The sequence below is a fragment of the Gymnoscopelus microlampas genome (assembly GCF_963454915.1).
Source record: "Gymnoscopelus microlampas genome assembly, chromosome: 12".
Taxonomy (NCBI): domain Eukaryota; kingdom Metazoa; phylum Chordata; class Actinopteri; order Myctophiformes; family Myctophidae; genus Gymnoscopelus; species Gymnoscopelus microlampas.
The window spans coordinates 18,200,077-18,223,712 of record NC_139949.1 but is presented as its reverse complement, the minus strand read 5'-3'; the positions used below and the strand labels follow the sequence as shown (position 1 = coordinate 18,223,712).

Here is a 23,636-nt window from a genome sequence, read left to right as displayed (position 1 = left end):
TTTGTTGTTCACCATATTTACAAATGACATGCCACTGGTCTTAGACAGGGCCAATATAGCCATGTATTCTGACGATACCACTTTATATATGTCTGCTACAAATGTAGAAGACCTGTCTGTAGCTCTTAACAAGGAGCTACAATGCATATCAGAGTGGGTGGTGAACAATAAGATGATCCTGAACATCTCAAAGACAAAATCAATTGTATTTGGATCACAGTATATGCTAAAGTCAAAACCCAAACTGAATCTATATTTGAGGGAGTTAGAAATTGAGCAGGTAGATGAAGTAAAACTACTGGGTGTAACGTTAGACAGTCATCTAACATGGTCTACTCATATTGACAATATAACGAAGAAAATGGGAGGGGGTCTGTCCATGATAAGGAGATGTGCTGAGTTTTTAACTCCAACATCGGCTGTCCAGGTTATCCAGGCACTAGTCATATCCCATCTTGACTACTGTCCAGTTGTGTGGTCCAATGCAGCTAAAAAGGATCAGCATAAATTACAAATAGCCCAGAACAAGGCAGCTCGCCTTGCCCTTAATTGTAATATTAGATCTAATACACTATTAATTCATCAGAATCTGTCGTGGCTGTTGGTGGAGCAAAGACTAACTGCCAGTCTGGCTGTATTTTTTAGGAACATTTGTTTACATTTGCCTATATTGCCTATATAAAAATATTCATTATACCTGTGATAGACACCAATATAATACAAGACATGTAGCAATGGGTCGATTCACAGCACCCAAGCCAAAAACGAATGCAATGAAGAATACAGTCATGTACAGGGCAATGACCTTCTGGAACTCTCTACCAGTATGCATCACAGAAATTAAGGATAAAAGGCATTTTAAGAAAAGACTAAAGCACTTTCTTGTAATGTCATTTTAATTGTGTATATTTCACTGTACCATCAAGTATTTTTATATTGATATTTATAAACATGTTATTTTTTTAATAATTATTTTGTAAATTGTATGTTAATTGCTCTGTGTGGACCCCAGGAAGAATAGCTGTTGCCATGTGCAACAGCTAATGGGGATCCAAAATAAAATCAAATCAAATGTGACCACGTCTACTCAGGCTTTTGTGAGCACCCAAGACAGTTTTAAGGGCGCGCTCACAACAGGATGTTGAGGTTGCTTGATTAAGTATTTAGATATTTGATATTCATTTTAGCAGACACGCCCCCTTCTTAAACAAACCCATTGTAACTTCAAACTCCATATTACTATAGTATTCTATAAGTTCCCATTTTTCTGTATCACAGTGAAAACTCATTTTTCAAGGGTTTTAAAGAAAAAATACATCACACATCATAGGCTGTTGCCTGTATATACATATTCTTCCCAAAATTACATCTACAAATGGGCTCAACCTCCAGTGACCCTGCTTGCTCAGCTATGTTGGATGTTCCGTTCGCACACTGGAAATGGTAACAATCTGTACATGCTGGAATAGATAATATTGTTTTTGCAGTGTTCTTAGCAAAATGTAGTCTGGTAAAGGGAGTACTTGGATTCAGAAATCAGGGAAACTCAACTCTAAATTCTTTCCCCATTTTTTTCCTAAATTGTTTTTATTATGTTTTGACACTTTCCTTTGGCAATGTAAACGTATGTTTTCTCATGCCAATAAAGCTCCTTTGAATTGAATTGAAAATTGGGTCCCCAGCAAAACGAGAAAACAGTTTAAACAAGAAGCCCTATTTTATTTCCTGGATATTCAAAAATCTAGATCAACTAACATGAGTGAAGTTTTGTGAGCTTGACTTGTAGACCCCCCTATAAAGCTAGATTCCCCCCCTGGAATTGATTTTTATTTCAACGATCCAACTATATCGATAAGTAAACAGCAAAATATCGCATCGCTTTACTTTGTATTGCATCGTTTCATTTTGCAATGCAAATAATCGATTGTATCGATACTAAGTACTTCTGCGTTGCTTGTATTTTTGACAGGAAATGGGAGGTGAGTGACACACAGCAATTGGGTCGTCGGAATCGGGAATTGAACGCTGTGAAGCTGGATTACCAGCGTATGTAGGCCAGCGGGCGCCCCATAATAATACATTTTTCCCTTAAAAAACATGTTGGCCAAATAGTTACTGCATCGATTTTAAATCATTGAACCGTATCATAATGTATCGCCATGAATGAACCAATATCGTCCATCATGTATCTTATCGTCAACCATGTATCGTGATGCATATCGTATCGCTGTTAAATCGTTACACCCCTAGTAAATACCAGGTAGAACACAGGTGTGTGCGTAATATACATCGGGCGCGTGGCTAAAAACCAGCGGTTGCCTGACAACCTACCAGCCAATCACAGCGCGCCCTGGCCCGCCCCCTCCGGGGTAATGGGATCCTAGGCTGTACCATTCTGTATTCTGCATATTAGTGGATGACCGCTCGCTGCTCCGACGTCACGACACCACCGGTGATGATGCCACAGCAGAGGGTGTAGTTTAGTCGGTACGGGCTACAGCAGAGGGTGTAGTTTAGTCAGTAGTGCGGGCTACAGCAGAGGCTATACAGACAGCCGGGGAAGGGAAGTGATATTAGAAGCATAACAGATAAAAACGGGGAGGTAGAATGACATAGAGGAGGGATCGGTGGAACGGAACGACCAGAGAGAAAGAGATCCTGATAGAGAGACGCTGTTCTGGATCCCTATCGAGCTCTTCTCTCCTCTGTGGAATTTGTTGCAGCCTCAACATGCTGATCAAGGAATTGTAAGTGTGTGTGTGTTGATGTGCGGTTTCTAGCTGTGTGTTTCCTATCTGTTTCTGTGTGTGTGTGTGTGTGTGTTTCTATGCGTGTGTGCGTTTCTATACGTGTGTGTGCGTTGTTTCACAGCAATCCAGCGGCAGCAGCATCAGTGACATTGTGGCCACTCGCCCCACTCAGAGTGGAATTACACGAGAGCATCAGCCAGCAGGGTTACATCGTGTCGACAGCTCTGCCTCTAAGAAATGACTTCTTTCCCGTTATTATTATTTTTCTGTCATTTGCACATGACTTGCAGATTGTAGGCTATATCGATACAGGCTAATGTTGTCTGATAACGATGCGTTTTCGTAGCTTATTATAGCCTATGTATGGCTCAGCAGCCGGCTATTATAGGCTTGGCTGTGGCTGTGCCCTTCACATTGTAACTCAAACCATGGGACACACGGGCCTTTTCTTTCCGTCGAGCGAGAACACCACCACCTCTCAATGTCTGTGTTATAGATGAGCAATATTTGAAGGGAATGGTGGCGATATGGAGTGATCATTTATCGATCAGTGAGCTGTTCGCCCCTGCATCCATCCATCCATCCATCCATCCGTCCTGTTATTGATGCGCAGTGAAGGTGAAACGACTGATGTAGCATTCCTGCATGTATTCTCCTCCGGTCTGAAGGAATGAATGAATGTACAGGGAACATAAGGACCAGGGTGGATCATGGAAGGATGCATAGCCTAAACAAGCGAGAGAAGGATATAACATAGCCTATATACCTACCTCCATGAATGGCCACGAGACCGGTGCAATTTGACTGTTGCTGAGCTGAGTGGTCGGACTTGCATATTTAAAAAAAAAAAAAAGGTGCTGGCCAATGCAAGGTGTTCTACTGGTATGAATAGATATTTAAAAAGCACGTTTCTATTTTAGAAATAGCTTTAGTAAGCCTAGAGGCAATGATTTATGCTTTGTGTTTAATTTCTCCAGTCATGTTTTGGATGTGTCACATTAAAAATAGAACGGTCCATGCAGGCCAGGGGACTAAAGATCAGATCAGAAGTGATTAGAGAGAGCAGGGCCTCACAGCAGGCTGGCCGGGAATTCATTCAATCGGTCACGATTATAACGCCTGCTGAACTGAACCCGCGCTTCCACGCTGCCTGCCTGTCAACGCGGTCACGCGCGCGCGCGCTTAAGTGCGTGTACGCGTGCGTGTGTTGCCTTGGCTTTGTGCGCGCACTAAAGGCAAACATACGCATGCATGCGCACGCAGGCCTGGCGCTACACACCTATATGTTAATGAGCAGGTGCACACCTGTGCTGTGTGTGTACATAGTGTATTTATAGGCGGTGAAACTACAATATTGATCTTGTCATGTTTGGCCACAAAGATGTTTCTGGTACAGAGGAGGATAAAGTAGCCTATATACTCTCAACCCCAGCAGAGTCATAGGCCTAGAGCAATGGTTCTCAAACTTTGACATTTAAAGGTCTCCCCTTCTCTGACAGTAAATGGAACCAAATGGACCCGTTAGGGTCCATTTGGTTCCATGTGTATACTGTCAGAGTTACAGACTTGTAAGGGTCAAGTTAGACCCTCGTAAAGCTATAGATTCCCCCTTGGAATCCACTTTGAGAACCACTGGCCTAGAGATACTGATACTCCTGGTCAAATATTACTCCACTACAAGTTAAAGTTATTGCTCTCAATGCTCTGTCAAATTTGTACTTTAGTTAAAGTACTGGAGTAGCCTTCTTGCTTTTAAAAATAGGCTATAGTTAAAAAGTATACAAATTTATTTTAGAAAGACAAAGTCTTATATATATATATATATATATATATATATATATATATATATATATATATATATATATATATATATATATATATATATATATAATACAAAAGTACAAATTACTACGTTTTCTTTTTCTTTTTAATATTAATGCATTGCTGTATTGAAATTTTGATATGTTCCCAAATAAATCAACTAAATTTAGAAAATAGTGAAAATAGCAGATCTACAAGCTCACAACACGTTGCATCGTGACACATTGTGAGCTTATAGATCTGCTATTTTCACAGTTTTTGATATACTGTAGGGCTTAAGTGGTTAATTCATAATGTAGCCTACTTTTTCCTTTCCTAGAAATGTAGTGGAGTAAAAGTCATAGGTATCCAAACTTTAAATACATTACAGATACTCCGAAAAATTGACTTAAGCACAATACTCAAGTAAATGTACTTAGTTACTGCCCACCACTACAGATGGAAAACATGGACTCTCATGCAGTTACACCGAACCATTTTTGACACCATGGTATTGACCTGAGCCACTGACCTGGATCATTGCTAGTCAGTCACGTTTTCCCTGCCAGGACCTTTGCATGAAGAGGCATGGGCAGTGGTGGAGGAAGTAAAAGTATCAATACCACAATGTAGAAACACTCGGTAGAAACACTCGGTTACAAGTAAAATACGATAGGGTTTTATTGGTTAATATATGTTTTATAATAAGAATAAAAATCTGCAAAGTGCTATAACTAGTAACCAAAGCTGTCAAATAATTGGAGTAGAGTCAAAAGTACAGTATCTGTCTCTGAGGTGCAGTGGAGTAGATGTTTAAAGTATCAAAATACGGAAATACTCAAGTAAAATACATGTATCTCAAAGTAAAGTACTTCAATACTTAGTTACTTTCCAACACTGGATATGGGTTGGATGTTATAAGGGGGGGGGTCACTTAGCACGTCACGCTATGAGCTTGTAGATCTGCTATTTTATGAAAAAATAAATAAAGTGCAAATCCTTTTCTTGACATGAAAAAGTTTGGGAACCACTGTTATAAGTTGCTATAGTGCAGTTTAGACACCATGAATAGCGGAGACAGGGGGGACTACAGTTTCCACCCAAACATCAAAACAGTCCCTCGATGATGTGTCTAACTTTCACAAATTAATTATTGATCAGAATGATTCAAATTTTTACAATTTAGCACACAGCGGAATCATCGCAAGTGTTAACTATTTCAGAGCAACGCTGTAAAGAGGAAAAGATGAGAACGCAGAACAGATGAGAAAGGAGAGGAGAGGAGAGAGGGGTGTTTGTTTTCTGAAGGAACACTAAGACATTTGATCTTCCTGTTAAGACCTTTAGACCAAGGAGATCTTTGGCACGAGCGCGCACACACACACACATACACACACACACACACACACACACACACACACACACACACACACACACACACACACACACACACACACACACACACACACACACACACACACACACACACACACACACACACACACACACACACACACACACACACACACACACACACACACACACACACACACACAGAGACAGAGAGAGAGAGAGAGAGAGAGAAAGAGAAAGACAGAGAGACAGAGAGATAGACACACAGACAGAGATAGAGAGAGATAGAGGGAATATCAAGGTGACCCTAGCCTTTGTTTTACTCAGACCTTCATTAGACCACATTTATCCTGTTTTTAAGTTTCAACATTGATCTACACATGGGACTTGCACCTATTTTAGGAGACATAGCCTACCTACTGTATATTAATTATAGCTGTAAAATTACAGCTTGTTTATGAGGCTGACAAGTACTAGTCTGTAACCTTGCAGCACGTCATTATACTAAAGAAAATGTGACAATAGCAGTAACCTAAGTAATAGAAACATCCGCCTGTGGATATGCTCAACAGTATCTTTCACTGTTGCACTTGCTTGCGGTATCTGGTATCCCCACCCCCTTTGACTAGTTGAGGATTATATGAATTTTGGCATAATGTTCAGTGGAAAACATTAAACAAACAATCACACGTGCACGGTATGTAACATGCGCACAGTAAAGAGGGATATTGCAAGGTGCAAAACTGTTTCTGAGACTAGTTTGATAGGAAAAGAGGTAGAGCCTACACTTAACTTTATTATTAATTAATTAATTAATTAATTAATTAATTCATAATAAAGTAAATCCTTTACCTGGAAAATGGTGTGCGGTGCGTGTGTAAATAAGTATGCTTTTAACTTGTATGATATGAAACAGAAATTGCTCCAATAAACTATGAAAATACATTTTTGGAGACATGGAGTTTGCTTACTCATACTAGGCTTTACATTACAATACAGTAATCAAACCACCTCTGCTCACTACCCTCACCCCCCACACACACACTCTTTCCTCTTTCCACTCTTCCACACTTTTTTTTACACTCACTAACTTTATGTATTATGTGCTAGGGACCCCCATACAAGATTTGTGTTGTTGAAATGTTTAAAAAATATTTATATTTCATTTTTCAAGATAAAAAAAATAAAGAGTAGCTCTAGGGTTAAAGTGGTTAAACTGATTTTGATGCTATATTAACACATTTTGCGGGGGACCCCCTGGGGGTCCCTGGATCCCACTCTGAGAACCACTGGTGTATATAATATGCCCTGCATACATGCAGGTGTGGCTTTGTGAGGGGAAAAAAAAACCTTTTCTGCAAAATGTGGGGGTGTAACCTTTGTGATGATTGGTTCGCTCGTCTGTCTGTCTCCCCCCAACGAGAAACCACAGTGTTTTCACACTGTTTCCACAGTCATAATTGATATTTTGTATATCAATTACTTCTTGTTATTATAGAGACACTATAGAGACGTGTGTCTCTATAGTGGAATCTCACTCATGTGGTGCACAGTGCTAGTGTTTGTAGCCTGCAGGTGCTCACTGGCCAAGGGATAGAGACACAGCCAATGTGCAGAATGTTTGTTACCAAGTTGCTTACTTCTAACCTAAAATGTTTTCAGATACATATTTTAGTGTGCTGAAGTTTACAATGAGTAATACACCATCTGGATGTCATCTTGAATGAGATTCCAAACAGAGTAGTTCTGTAATTAAAAGCAGGTGTGGAACGCGCAGCTATGGGAATCACACAGGTGAACGAAATCAAGATTAATCTTTTTTCATACAGGTCAATCTATGTCATCACGCAGCATGTTTCCGTTCACAGGAAGTCATTAAGATTGGCCTTCTAGGCACTTTTGATTAAAAAAAGTTTTTTTTTGGCATCTATTGTTAGGTATGTCCATATGGGGACAACGGATATGCTCTAAAAGTGTAAAAACATATTTTTCATTTCACTACGTCTTTAAGGCTATCGTACTTCTCGCAGGTCACTCTGGTTAAAATCCAATCCCAGGAAGCTTACTGCATGTCAACCCCCTCTCCTGCCTTCCCTGTCTGTTCACTGTCCAATCAAAATAAATCAGAAATTAAAAACATTCAATAGCCTAAGTAAGTAAACTCTAGTTTGTTTTTTTACTGATATTTATAGGCATATTTTCATTTCTTTGCCCAGAATGCACAAAAAGTACTGATGTGATTTTGAATGTTACAGGGACAGTTTCCATGAGTTCATGGCTATTCATATTCTGTTCATTCATAATCCATTAAACCCCTAACCACTAATAGCTGTGGTTCAGTCACTCTTCTGCTCCAACGTAGAAGCTAGCCGACTAGTAACGCTGACAGTGGCTCCTCGCGATGTTCAGTGCTTTCCTAAAAGAACGGATCTACAAGCTAATAATGTGTTGCATCGCAACACCTGTGTAGATCATATCTGCAAACGAAGTTAACGGCTAACAAGAAGAAAGGCAGTTCCGCCATGCATCAGCTACTTATAGGCACAGGCAGCATTACAGGAGCAGCAAACGTGAGGAAGAGTGCGCTGGAGCAGCTGGGACTATTCAAATGCCTTTTTATTAACAAGGTGCTAAGTACAGAGCACCTCTGTAGGTGCTGAGTACTGAGGAAGAAACTATATGGCTGCTGTATTTAACCTTTATATTTTACCATCACTTATAATACTTCTACAATACATTGTGATATTTGGCAGCTTGTAAGATCCTAGATATCTCCACTGGGCCTAATGGCTATTGTTGGTGCAACCAATCTTGTTATGGGTTTGTCCTTGAAGCAGCTATAGTATAGCTATGATCTCTGGCCTGGGCTCTTGGCAGAACTACCGTACCACTGACATTGAGTGTTATTGTACTTCTCCCCATGATATCATGTCCTATGTGCCTCATCGATTACTGATTGATCCAGAATTCCACAACAGTATCTAGGCACCTAGCAGTGCATAGATGTTCCACATCTGTACCAATTGGTACATTGCAATATAATGATTCCTCTCTCAACATTTGCCAAATGTGCCATTGACTTTGCAAAACTAACACAAGGACAGATAAGGGGAAAACAGCACAAACATTCTTGGAACTCCCCCACTAACTGAACCATGTGGCGACGGTTTCATGTGCACCTAAAACCTGATGGGGCGAGGGAGCGACTGGCAATCAGCAACTCTCGAGACCATGGCAGTGTCCCAGAGACAACTGCCACTAATCACTTTCACGTCAGCTCTACAGTTTTTAAACCGAGATGACCCAAAAGGGACACGCTGCTATGCCTAACAGGGAAATAACTCTGAAATGTAATTGCGCAAAGGTGGCAATTCCCACCCACACTGGTCAATTCAGCATAGAAGACAAAAGCCCTTAGCAACAGACTCTGCACAATACACACCCCTAAATGGCTCACAACCAATAATCCAACTCCGACTTTTTGACTAAATCAATTTCCCCAAACAATTAGTGCACGTTAACCCATAATGACTACATGCACAGCCAAACTACTGAAATGTCAATACAGTTACCAGCCTGCAGTATCTATGCTTCCAAATGAACTCCTAGGATGCTAAAAGTGTCCAAACAGTGCTATGAATTCAACCAAATGCTTACCCAAATATAGAATTGACTAAAACATGAGCGCACATTTTGTTACAACCTTTGGTTCTCAGCATGAGCTGTGCTGTGGTTCACTGTGTGCACATGGCAGTGTGAGCTGAGCTATGATTGGTGTAGCAGCGTGAGCTGTGCTGTGTGGTTCAACTGTATGCATGTAGTAGGGATGGGATGATCATGGATTTTGATGGTACAATTATAGTGAGAGAAATAATCATGGTTTCACAATTATCACGATTATTATAGGTAAATGTATTCCGCAACACTATGGATGTAACTCATGAGCATTTGTAAATTAGAGGTTGTATTATATTTCTTTCGACACAAAATTTCTTTGACTTTTTTACCAGTTGGTGACCAAAATAGTATGTTCAGTTCAGTATATACATTTCTTTTGAGTAAAGTTTTTTATTTCTCTTTTTTTTCCTCTCTTCTTTTAAAATCACGATAAAGTCTCTATGATTCATTATTTGTGGCGCTTTAAATCAAGGTTAATGGTAAAAACGGTTAATAGTCCCATCGTGTGCTGAGCTGTGATTGGCGTAGCATAGGGCTGTCACGATTATGAAATTTTACATGATGATTAATTATAGATCAGCTATTTCCACTATTTTTTCAACTCAATTAATTGCGATTAGACGATTATTTAATAATTGTGACAATTGTGAGCTGTGTGGTTGGCTTTATGCACATTAGCAGCGTGAGCTGAGCTGTGATAGGCATAGTAGTGTGATCTGTGCTGTGGTATGGCACATAACTGTGCCATACAATAGCTGTGCTGTGTGGTTCGCTGTATCAATGACCTGAAGAAGAGCTCCAGCATGGCGAGAAAAATGATCCCACCGTGGAATCTGTCCTACTCTGTGGCTGTGAGTCATGCACCCATCACCCCCAACCTTGAGAAGTCCCGTAACGGCTGCTACACCCACATGTTGCGGGTGGCACTTGGCATTGCCTGGTGGGTATAAGTGAACAACATCATCCTTGAAGATAGCAGAATGCAGGGTGCCAGAGGTCATCGCCAGCTTCCCACCGGGGTACTTGATGCCAGGCCCATCAAGTACTCCTATGGGACGCAACTCACAGCAAGAAGAGTTACTTCGTACTGCCGGGGTACTGAAAAAAGACACCAGAGGGGAGACATCCAGTGAGCTGGCCAGCCTCACGGCGGGGCAGAGAGTGTGGTAGTAGTAGCCAAGTGCAGAAAGAAAAGCACTAGGAATTACATTTTCCAATGGGCCTCAGTTTTGTTTGTACAGAATTGCATTGCGACAGCCTTATCTGTTCTCATACTGGGCTCAAAGTAGTTTTTGTCATTTTCCTATTAGTGTGCACATCTCACCAGGGCATAGAAATGATGTGTCATCTTCCCTTGAGACTGGCAAAGACTATAAGCTCTGGTACCCAATTGATGACTCACTGAACCAGTTTCAGGGGGAATGTCTCTGAAGACCATGTGGTGGTTTTTAGTCACATATGAATAGTAATTGTGTTACTATTTACTGTATCTAGAATATTGTGTATTGCCATCTCATCTGTTTATCTTGTGATTATTAATTGCGCTTCAGAAACTGTAAAAAAAAAAATGCTGCTCAGATAAGTTTTATTATAATTATTATTATTATTATCATTGTTATACGCAGTTATAACATACACAATATACATTACAACATTACATGATAAGATACAAACGTATACAAACATATGACCTTATGGTTATTTAGTGAATGATTTCAGACATGAAATGTCTTGGATGATGTCTAAACCTAACAGGACACACACCACATAACCACAGATACTGTATGATGCTCTGGCTTTCAGTCTAGCTCTTAACCACATAAACCCTAATCTCTCAAGAACAGATTCAGAGCTGCGCTACTGTATCTGTCGGGAGCCCCGTTCACAACGTGTGAGCGGTGGTTTACAAGTAGGCGTGCCTTCAGATCAGGAAGCAGGCCGCGCTTTACCCAATCAAATGTAGTGGCCGGGATTTACATCTGTGCGCTCGCTTCCCACTGAAAACAAACCCAAACTCATTTAACAATGGTGTCCTCGGAGCCAACAAAACCACAGAAAGTTACTAACATTTTAACTTGTTCTTTCATCATAGAAACAAGTGGGCTTAGAATCAAAACGATCCATGTTCATTGGGAGAAATGGTGTTAGTGTTCCGTGGAGAAATATTGTTAGTGGGAATGAAAACATAGGCGCACCACCGGAAGTGGAGGGCTGAGGGCAGACCAAAACCCCGGTTTCCAGTCAGCGTCGGTCTATTTAATCACTCCCCCCAGAGTCAAATGCAAAAGTGAAAAACGCTGGGGGCGCTGTTTTTCCTTTTTATTTGACGATGGGTTCCCAGATTGCATAAACCCTAGCGGCCCTATTCAGGGGGTGAAAATTCTGTGAAAATAGCAGATGTACAAACTCACAGCGCGTCACAATGCATTGTGACGTGATTGTAGATCATCTATTTTCGCCGAAGATATTTGGTGTATAGGGAAAAGATGAGGAGCCTTGTATAGACCCATTTAGCGACATCTTCAAAGTTCAAGGTTGTGCTTTTTTGTTACATCGTGTGTACAGGTACATAAGAGTGAAACGTATTAGTATTTGGCTTCCTTCCAGGGGGTCCCCAGCAAAATGTGTTAATATAGCTTCACAATAATTTTTACCACTTTAACCTTTTATACTTTCGCTATTCAAAAAAAACATTATCAGGAGACCACAGGGGGAGGAGGTGTAGATCGAAAAGAGAGTCATTCACTGCTGCTGTTTTTCCTTTTTCTCCTTTGTTTGTATTGTTGATTACATGCAGCTGTAGGGGGTACGGGGGGGTACGGCGTACCCTTAGTTCTGAGACTGTGGGGGCTGGACTCGCGAGCACACACGTCAGCCGCCCGCGAGAAGTCAATCATTAACACAACAACGCACCTTCAGGGGCGAGCCGTTTTTAACACCTTAAACAATGGCCTCAACCTGGCTGCTTTGCATAACAAGAGCTGGTAGCCTACCAGACACTCACAAATGTATCCTTATCTAGCTCTGGTCCATAGCGTTAGAAGGAGTTCTCCTTAACGCTATGGTACTTTAGATTCTTTCCCCTCGTACCGCGGTAGCGCAGCCTCTCGTCTGTAGTAAAATTTAAAAAAACGCTTTTGGTACTCACCAAAACAAAGACGGTTTAATGGAGTTGAAAGCCTATTCTATTAAGTGGGAACACTCTGAGCCCCCACCTCACGTATAAAATACACTTTTTGGCCAGAAAAGAAAATATTTCACCGGAAGGAAGAATCTGGTCAATAGGAAAATTCCATTGACCAGATCTGTAGAGGGCACTGTGGAGTAACCAAAAACAGGTTTTAATTCCGGTGAAATATTTTCTTTCTGTCCAAAAAGTGTATTTTAGACGTGAGGTGGGGGCTCACAGTGTTCCCATTTAGTAAAGTAGGCTTTCAACTCCATAAAACCGTCTTTGTTTTGGTGAGTAGCAAAAGGGTATTTTTTTTTATTTTTTTTAACTTGTTTTAAAAAACACTGTTTTGAAAGCAATGTAAGTCTTAAAAAAAAGTAATTCAAGTAAAGACAAGTTGACTGATTATTTTAAGCACTTATGTGTGGGTGAATCTATGTAAAGGGCATTTATATAAAACTAAAAGGAAAATAAAATAATTAATTAATTGAAACAAAAATAAAAACAACAAATTAACAATGCAACAAAATAATAAGAAATATAAATACATTAATAATCACATGTTGAATACAGTATTTCAACTAGCTCTGAGCTGAGTGGCTATGTGCACATGCTTGCGCGCGCGCACGTGACGTCATAAAATAGAGTACCCATAGTTCAAAAATCCACAGCTCACCACTGATTACATGTATTATTGTGTACATTTGTTATGCTATGTTGATGAATACAATGGAAACAAGTCTGTTTAGCCTAAATGTCTCACTGTACCACGTGCTGTTTAGCGTTTACATTTCTGACTCTTAAAGTATTCAATCAGTCAATCAAAACATCTTGCTGCTTAGTGTCAAACCTTCAGACATCAGACAACTTCCTTCAGACATCTTTCTACTTAGTGTCAAACCCAAGTGTGTGAGAATTGCATGGAGTGTTGGGGGGGGGGGGCTGTGTAGGAGTCAGGACTAATGGAACAGTGGGTATTGATTGGAAAAGCTTATTTTTAAGTAACCTTCTACCCTTGCTTTTTTCTTTTTCAGTCGAGTGATCCTGCCCATCTCTGTGGAGGAGGTAAGCCACATATTGTGTCTGTATGTGTGTCTGTGTGTGTTTGAGGGAATAGCATTTGTTCTATAGTCGAAAAGCCCTGCTAGCTACACCCAAGGGGCGTGCAGTCTGTGCTTGGTTTTTGGCATGTGACACATCCTGTATACTGTGAATCAATCAGGCTTTGGCAGTAAAGTTGTGAATGCAGCAGTGTACAGTATGTGTAAAGTTAAGATTATGCGTCAGCGTCAGTGAATTTCAGATTCAAAAGGGTTTATTTGTCACTCATAGGCTCGATGAGAATGGGCCAGTTGTTGGTGCTGCTAACCCAGTTCATTTCAGTTAATCAAACCGTTACAGAGTCATATTTTACAAGTCTTCTCATATTTTAGACTTTTTTTGTACTGGACCAATGTTTCTTTGTTTATACGTGTATACTACAGTGTATGCGATTTTTTACATCTGGGGCACTCTATCACTTTCATTTAATGTTATAACATCCAACTAATGCAAGTATTATATTACATTTAATTAAAAAATGTCCAGCTTTTTAATAACATTGCTATGACAATGCTGTGGAAAAAATGGACACACAGGGCAACAGATAATCCTCACTTGCTACTTAAATCTTTTATTGTATTTCATTGCTGTAATGTTTAGCAGTTCATGTTGCACAAATATAATGAACCAAACGACTGATGACCTGTAGGTAGAAATGAAATTGTTGTTCAACTGAAAATCCAAGCAATATTTTAGTCCAACATTAGAGGCCTGTACCCTTAATAGAGAACATTAAACAAACTACACCTACTTACAGTATCTGGCTCCACGCAACACTTCCCCAGATCTTACCAAGCAATATTTTATTCCAACATTAGAGGCTTTTATCCTTAATAGAGGAAATTAAACAAACTACACCTACATATCTGGCTCCACGCAACACTTCCCCAGATCTTCATACGTTTTAAGATTTGTGAGCTCACAAGTTGTCACCGAACTAGGTCAAAGCCATTAATTAAGCTCTACACAGCACGCACTGCACTTACAACCAGTCTCTCTGTCACAGTCCTCGTCCGTGTTCAGCGTTTTGTTGAAGCTGATGAACACGAGCAAGTTTACCCTTTTGGCTCTTATTAAACTTTTATCACACGTAATAACGACTAACAAGTCTAGTTGTCCCACCCTCTTGTGAAACAGAGAGCAGAGGAGAAGAGGACAGAAAAATAGCGCAACTGTAAATGACACCAACGCAATACAATTAACTCCTAAATGAAACACTCCCTAGAGGCCAAATTTTCCCCCAATTTTTCACATCGGCTACACATTTGTTGATATTATTCCTTTTGTTTTGTCCAAACATCATGCCGTTTTGTCCCAACATCGTTTTGTCCAAACATCATGCCAATCGGTACACATTATATAGTGATGTGATCAAGACAGATCTGTCTGATTTTTCATGTTCCATACTGATTGGCTAAGATTGGCATCCAAAGTTTGCAGGAGTGGCTAGAAATGCCTCAAATCATGAACACAGCATCCGATTGCCGTGAACCTTTGCACTCACATTCCCACTTGGGCAAGGAAGAAATACCACCCTATATTTTTTCAAAATAAGCCACGCCCATTTCCACCCGACAAGTTTTCCGCCACGTTACATTTTCTTAGAAAAAAAAATGTTTTGCTACTACTCCTACCGATTCTGTATAAACCTCAACCACAATGGTACACATTATCTCTGTAGTCATGTGATCAAGATGTATCAGATTTTTTTGCATTCTATTCCGATTGGCTTTCAAAGTTTGCTGGAAGGGCTCGTTCTGTACGACATGCTACAAGCAGGCAGGAAACTTTGCACACACACTCCCAATAGGCCAAGGAGGAATCTCCAGTCAATTGTTTTCCTAATCGGCCAGTTATAGCGTCACCATGAGACAGATTTTTGCTAAACACATTTTTTGTTACTTCTCCTGCAGATGTTGTCCAAGCCTCACGCAAATCGGTATACATTATCTCTGTAGCCACGTGATCAATATGTACAGACAGTATCTGTCACATTTCTCATATTCCATTCCGATTGGCTATGATTGGCTTCCAAAGTTGTACAAAATGCCACACATCATGAATGCAGTGCCCTATTGCTGGGAAACTTTCCCAGCCATATCTCTGAAAAGATATGGCTTACCAAATAGTTTTATATGGTTAAATTGTTGTATGTTAGATCTACTTTCAATGGAGTTCTAACAGATCCTTTTGAGATAGAGAGGGGAGTTAAGCAGGGCTGTCCGGTCAGTGCTGCTTTGTACAGTACATCCTTGCTCTTAATCCACTAAACAAAACAATATATACAGTTTTTACCCATCATTTCCCTCTATACCAACAGTTATCAGCCACTGGAGTAGTGTGGTAGTTTTTACTTGCAGAAACACACTGCCCTCTCGCTGTATTTTGGTGTTTTCACTGTTTGTTTTCAATGTTTTGATAGACAGGGAAGGTTAAAACATTTTCTTATTTATTTATTTATTGTATGACGCTTGAGCCTATTTAGCTGCACTTTTCTAGCCATCCAGTTTGGAGAGGACATGGAAACAGTCTGTGTGAGGGTTATGCTGGGGGGTGACCTGCTCTGCCAGGGTCAAAAGTGTGTGTGTGTGTGTGTGTGTGTGTGTGTGTGTGTGTGTGTGTGTGTGTGTGTGTGTGTGTGTGTGTGTGTGTGTGTGTGTGTGTGTGTGTGTGTGTGTGTTTGCGTGCGTGCGTGCGTGCGTGCGTGCGAGAGAGGAGAGTGTGAGTTGCAGTGAGAGAAGAGTTTAAATTGAAGCTAGGTGTCACAAGGTGTCTTCAATCTGTAATCAAGTAAGATGCTGTCCAGTTAGTCTGCCTGCAGCACACAGTTTAAACACCACAAGAAAAACCCTTCTAAGGTACTAGAAGTTTGGGCCGCACAGCTACGTGGCACCGCCGATCTGACTGAAATGCCCATATATGGAGATCTGTGTGTCTGTCAGTCCATGTCCCTTTAATGCCCATACTGTATATGGAGATCCCTGATGTCATCAGTGTATGTCCAATTGGCCATATACTGTATGGGCATGCTGATATAACTATTCGTAGGGGTGGGCAATATGGCAAAAATATCATATCACGTTTTTATTTAGGCAGAATCACAATCCACGATCGTATCACAATTTATTTTTCATGTTGGTTTTTAGATTATTATAATTTTATTATGATTATTAATAAAATATATGATGATTCATTATATTTATATGATATATGGGATATATTATATATATACCGTATATATATTTACAGATAGATAGACAGATAATCTATTTGTTTTTATGCTGCTGTTCTATCATGTGACATTCAGTGTAGGCTGTAATATTTGCGAGTGAGTAGGCTATTGTAACTTTAGGAATACTGCTGGTCAACTATTTTGAGCAGACTGATTCAAGCCTAGTTTTCAACCGTTGTATTTACCATACAAACGCATCACATCGACACACCGAGCTGCACATAGATGTGCACCTAATTATAAAGCCTAGAATAGAATAGAATAGAAAATAAAATAATTATAAAATAGAATATAATATTCTATAATATTCTATAATGCACAGCCCCTGAAATGGTATGGTGTTACACCACATGTGTTAAGTTGTCCGATTCTGAGAGCTGTCTTCATTGTTTTGGCAGAACGCGACGGGACCTAAACTGAATTCGATAGGTAACCAAATGTGGTGTAACTGGGATGCACTTCTGCCAAATGATCAGGCGGCAGGCCTAGTGGGGCGACGTGTGGCTTACTGAGGCAAAATATGGGCCAAAGAAGGAATACAAATTGTATACTGAACAATTAAAAGTACACTGTTCAAGGGCGACAGCCGACAGGCATGATCGATTTTTGGACATGAAATGTGTATGAAATTGGAGACGTGGTGTACTAGAACATAGCAGAAAAAAATAACTTACCAGAATGACCCGGATTGTATTGCACTCCGCGATTGTATTAGTTAAGATATAGTATAGTGTGTGTGTATATGTACGGAATGCTGTTCTTTACTTAAGACTGCCTTTCCTCATCCTGTTCCGTTATTCTCCCAGGCATGAGCGGCACAGTTAAGCATGGGAAGGAAACATAGCTGTAACAAAATGACAAGCTATATTGATAATTATTGAAATAATATTGTTCTTTTATATCATATTGCAGAAATGAGTACGTGGGTTATGGGGGGGGGGGGGGGGTTGTACACTGTTAGCTTGTGTAGCCTATTCCCAGGCAGCACAGTGCATAAAGGTTTGGGTGTTTGTGTATCTGTACAGGGAGATGCCTTGTGATCCTCGTCCAACACTCTCTGCTGACAGGTGCCGCCCCAGCCCGTAGTAGTACGTGCAGTGACAAATATCACCCTCGCCGCCCGGCATCCCTCCCCCAGAAACGTTCCAATTGCGTTAGTATAGACGCTTGGCAAAGATGGATGCACCGCGGTGGATTCGAACCCACAACCTCCGTGGTGGTGGGCAGGCACTTTACCGCTGCACCACCCGAGCGCCGAACTGGCTCATGTTTATGCATACCAGGGTACCGCCCATTACAATCACAAACATCTGCTGTTTGACACTAAGCAGTACTGCAGGTTTTACCACTTTCAACCTGGCATCCCTGCACATCATTATAGGCAAAAATGTTTGAAACATTTTCAAAATCTTCAAGCTCAATATCACGATGTGAGGTGTTGTGATATTGCAGATCAGCTGAGCCTATTTTCACTATTTTTGAAAGAGGGCCTTGCAGCCTTGCTCAAGGCCCATTAACTACACTATTTTATAATGTGTTATGTATATTAATAATAATAATAATTATTATTATTATAACAACAATAATTAATAATGATGATGATAATAATAATAATTGTATAATAAAGTATGTGTAGAACTTTTTTAAAGCAAAGTTTTCAAAGAAAAACAGATATTGTCATCCAGTTTATTTATTGTATTTCCCTATAGGGTTTCATGTTGATCTATTATTTGAACACGTCTTTAATGGGGGAACATGGTTGTTATATTTTAAAACCTTTTTCTTCTTTTGTAACACTGTACACTTTGTTATATGGTTCGCTAGTCACTCTTTAGTTCCCTTTTCTGTGTTATAGTATATTATAATACATATTCACTTCCCTCTCTACTCTTAGTAATAACCTCTCCTCCCACTCCTACGTGTGTGTGTGTGTGTGTGTGTGTGTGTGTGTGTGTGTGTGTGTGTGTGTGTGTGTGTGTGTGTGTGTGTGTGTGTGTGTGTGTGTGTGTGTGTGTGTGTGTTTGATTTGGCAACGATTTCATGCTGAAATACTAAAGGGAACAAGCTGAATTGAATATGTTGTTTTGATGTTTGGAAAAATGCAAATGACTGATCTAAAAGATACCGTTTTGATGTTTATACCTGGGCATTGTGGAATAAATTAGCTCATTTTCAATGCCACAATTGCTACCCAGTAGAGATCCAAGAGCTGTGGTTTATTCACACATATAACTGAATCCATTGTGTTGGTTAAACAAAACGTAATATGATTTAAACACAGTCACCCTTTCTCTCCAAGGTGGTGAAAGGCTGTGAAACATGATGAGGTGAAAGTGTCAATACCTTCTGTATTGTTAAGCAGAACAGCCACTTCACACAACTTGATTGTTTCTATCAATTGTCCTAGTATTGTTTCAATTCATTGTCTAGGATTTCCCCACCACCACCCACCATAATTCGTTGCTGTCGGGCAGAAACCTTGTCCATATTTCAACTTTTATATATTTTTTCATTAATGAATGCCCTGGCCTACGACGTCATCCTACAAGAGTGTCACACAAAAGTAATAAAAATAGCCGACCTACAAGCTCACAATGCATCGCATCGTGTGTAATATAATAATAATAATAATAATAAAAAAGCTACAGTTTTGGACATACAGCAAAATAATGACTTGGGGCGATGCACAAGTTACAAAACTGTGAAAAGCTACTTATGGAAGTATGTATAAGTGCCCTTGAGCTTACAATATTGCCAATATAGCCTACACCTTTCCTTTACTAACCCGTGGGTGTAATATTTGTGTCCATGCATTGTATCTCTTATGTGGACATAAATAAATGATTAAATGTGTGTACAGATAGGTAGGTGTGTGTGTGTGTGTGTGTGTGTGTGTGTGTGTGTGTGTGTGTGTGTGTGTGTGTGTGTGTGTGTGTGTGTGTGTGTGTGTGTGTGTGTGTGTGTGTGTGTGTGTGTGTGTGTGTGTGTGTGTGTGTACATTCTCTGCCCGTGTAAATATAGCAGAACTCTGTGGTATTCCACGAAGGATTAGAGATGATTAATGAATGAAAGCGTCCATTGTGCTGTGATAGTACGTTCACACAGTGAAGGAGAAAAATAGGGAGGGGGGGGGTTGGCGGTGAAGGGAATTAAAACAAGGAGGGTCCTCATCGAATGTGTGAGGCTACAGTAGGTTGCGAGGACTTTATTTGAGATGAGGGATTTTGGATGAGTGTGTGTGTTTGTGTGTGTTTGTGTGTGTGTGTGTGTGTGTGTGTGTGTGTGTGTGTGTGTGTGTGTGTGTGTGTGTGTGTGTGTGTGTGTGTGTGTGTGTGTGTGTGTGTGTGTGTGTGTGTGTGTGTGAGTGTGTGTGTTGGGGGGGGATTACGTACAGCTCAAGATGAGAAGACTGAAGGTAAAGTGAAAGGATCTGAACAAGTAACAGACCTATAATCCTTTGCTCGAAGAGCTCGTAATCGCTTGGAGTTAAAACGTGATAAGCTGATGAAATTCACAAAAGGGAAAAATGAAAACACGGCATCATCATTCCTGTGTGTGTGTGTGTGTGTGTGTGTGTGTGTGTGTGTGTGTGTGTGTGTGTGTGTGTGTGTGTGTGTGTGTGTGCGCACACACTTGCGTGTATGTGGTATGTGCACGCAAACCAACTCCAACAATGGCTAGTTGTAATCGCTAACTTCCTCAACAAGACATGACACATCGCATTCAGAAAGATTGAGGCGAATGTTATTCGGGCTAATTTACCTGAAGAATTGACGTTTCATTCACATTTAGTTCATAAATCTATCTTTATCTAGTGTCTTAAGTCCATGTCTTCAGTCCGCTGTATACTGTATGGTGTCTTCAGTCCACTGAATATACTGTAATGTTTTCAGTCCACTGTATACGGTTCTTCAGTCCACTTCATACGGTGTCTTCAGTCCACTGTATATGTACTGTTACTGTATGGTGTCTTCAGTCAACTGAATATAATGTCTTCAGTCCACTGTATACAGTGTCTTCTTCAGTCCACTGTATACGGTGTCTTCAGTCCACTGTATACAGTGTCTTCTTCAGTCCACTGTATACGGTGTCTTCAGTCCACTGTATAAAGTGTCTTCAGTCCACTGTATACAGTGTCTGTCTTCAGTCCACTGAATATAATGACTTCAGTCCACTGTATAAAGTACCTCCAGTCCACTGTCTTCCGTTCTGTCTATCATGTCTAAATTAAAGGTAGGGTAATGATTTTATTTAATTTTTAAAAAATGTTTTAAAGGTTAAAGTACTATATTCTGATGGTAATCATTGCTACAGAGCGGTCACAGGGGTCTCTCCAGCTCTTTAGTAAACTATATAGTACATTTTCAGGTAGGTGACAAAATTAAAGCCAAAAAGGAGAGAGCACTGAAAATGCATTTTCTGTTTAATAAAGAACTGGAGAGACATGGGAGACTCCTTTTACTGAACAAACACTCTAAAGCAGTGTAGTATCAGAATATAGAGCTATTTAACACTTATTTTAACCAGAGTAAATCACTTACCCTACCTTTAAGGAAAGAAAGGTATTTAAACAGAAGTGATAACTGCATAGATTGCGTCAAACAGACACATTCTTATGTCTCCAGTTCACTGTCATATTTGAGCCTCTTCTCTCTTGTGCCGTCTGTTTTTCCTCTCTGACTCTCAGTACCAGGTCGGCCAGTTGTACTCTGTGGCCGAGGCCAGTAAGAATGAGACGGGAGGCGGAGAAGGAGTGGAGGTACTGAAGAATGAGCCGTACGAGAAGGATGGGGAGAAGGGACAGTACACACACAAAATCTACCATCTGCAGAGGTACAGCAAGCGCACAGTCAAAGCCTCACTGGTGATCTAAGTGTGAAAAATGGATACGCGTGAAATATGCTTTTGCATATATGCATGCAATTATTGTTGAATGATAAAATAGACTAAGTAAATATTGAAGCCTCCTCGCATGCAATGAATCCCCTTTCTGGATTTATGATTATCTCCGCCAATCATGTTTGTGTGTGTGTGTGTGTGTGAGATTTAGTTAGGCCCGTAATTGACAGTTTTTTTATGACAAGAGCCGGAAAATCTAAATCCCTCCGGATATCCTGAACGACCCAATGCAATTAACTATCACTGCAAATCAGACACATTTCAAATACTCTGCTCCGCAAGTGTGCTCTCTCTCTCTCTCTCTCTCTCTCTCTCTCTCTCTCTCTCTCTCTCTCTCTCTCTTCTCTCTCTCTTTCTCTTTCTCTCCCTCCCTCCCTCCCTCACACGTCACAGACACTTTCAAATGAGATGACGATACACAAGAAATATGGAGAGTTTTTGGCACATGAATAGTCAAAGGTATCAAGTTGTCCTTCCACAAATCAAAGACAATGCACTGTTGCACACACATTTGAAGATGAAACATCTGCCAACGCAGATACTTAAAGACACTTAAAGACACAAAGATACAACGTCACTTTGAAGTCACGTTGCATGCAGGTGAAACCATGGCATTCATCACAAAGATCTGACACATATGGAATACGCTGCCCTATCCCGTTAAATGTTACCACTGATGACTAATGAGAAGACTGCACAAGATCTCCGCAAAAGCTTAATCACCTTTCCTGAAGCTGTCTCTAACCACAGATGAGTGGACAGCACCCACACTGAATAGCCTATTACAGTATGCCAAAACCTTTGAGTATAGCCTATAGTATATACAGCATATTGATTTATTGCTGGTCAGCTGTGCCAAACAACGTTATGAAGGATTGTTCTGAAGTGCCTATATTAGTGCAGTAGCCTTTGATTGTTTGTTACTCTGAAGAAAATGTGTTGGCTATTCTGTTGTGAAATCATTATGCTCGCAGCCAGGCACACAAAAATGCACAGATTGTAATGCAGCTAATTCATCTTCTTGTGTAAGATGAAGCTGTAGGCTATATTCAATTTTGATATTACTCCTTTATGTAAATAGTTTTCGATCCCTAATATAATGCCTTAACTGTTGAAATGGCTACATTTATGCACCTGCTTACTTGTCGTTCATGCATAAAAATGGATGTGATCATTATTCTAATCAGATATCAAAAAAAAATTCTGGACATTGTGGCCAGGTGTTTAAAATCCTAGTGCGACCTCTGGTGTGTGTGTGTGTGTGTGTGTGTTAGGGGTGTGCCGATATATCGTCCCGCGATATATCGCGATACGTTTTCGCGACGATATGTATCGTTTTGGGAAAAAAAAATATCGTTTTTGAAAAAAAAAGTTGTTTTTTTTTTTTTTTTTTTTTTTTTTACAATCATAATAATCAGGCATGCAAACGGCCCCGAAGTGAAAAGAGTGACAACATGTTTTTTTTTCGGGTCAGGTGTCATACTATTTGGATTCAAAACGGCTATTGTAGCTGAAAAGCTACAAGTTTGCATGTCTGAATAATGCAAAAACAGAATTATTTGTTTGCATTTTCTTTTTTTCTCCTCCATATATTTTCATAATAAAAAAAGTGCGTATCGTATCGTATCGAAATCGTATCGAAGTTGTGAGC

At 40.2% G+C, this 23,636-nt stretch overlaps 1 protein-coding gene across 1 annotated transcript in view; it reads left to right on the top strand.

The window, feature by feature from the left end:
* The first annotated feature begins 2,522 nt into the window (after nucleotides 1-2,522).
* The window catches only part of pitpnab (phosphatidylinositol transfer protein, alpha b), a 30,370-nt gene continuing 9,256 nt past the window's right edge, over nucleotides 2,523-23,636 (top strand). The window contains exons 1-3 of the mRNA XM_084074613.1: nucleotides 2,523-2,747; nucleotides 13,788-13,818; nucleotides 21,774-21,919. Coding sequence (XP_083930739.1) covers nucleotides 2,731-2,747; nucleotides 13,788-13,818; nucleotides 21,774-21,919 — 194 coding nt within the window. The 5' untranslated portion in view covers nucleotides 2,523-2,730. The remainder of the gene's footprint in view (nucleotides 2,748-13,787; nucleotides 13,819-21,773; nucleotides 21,920-23,636) is intronic.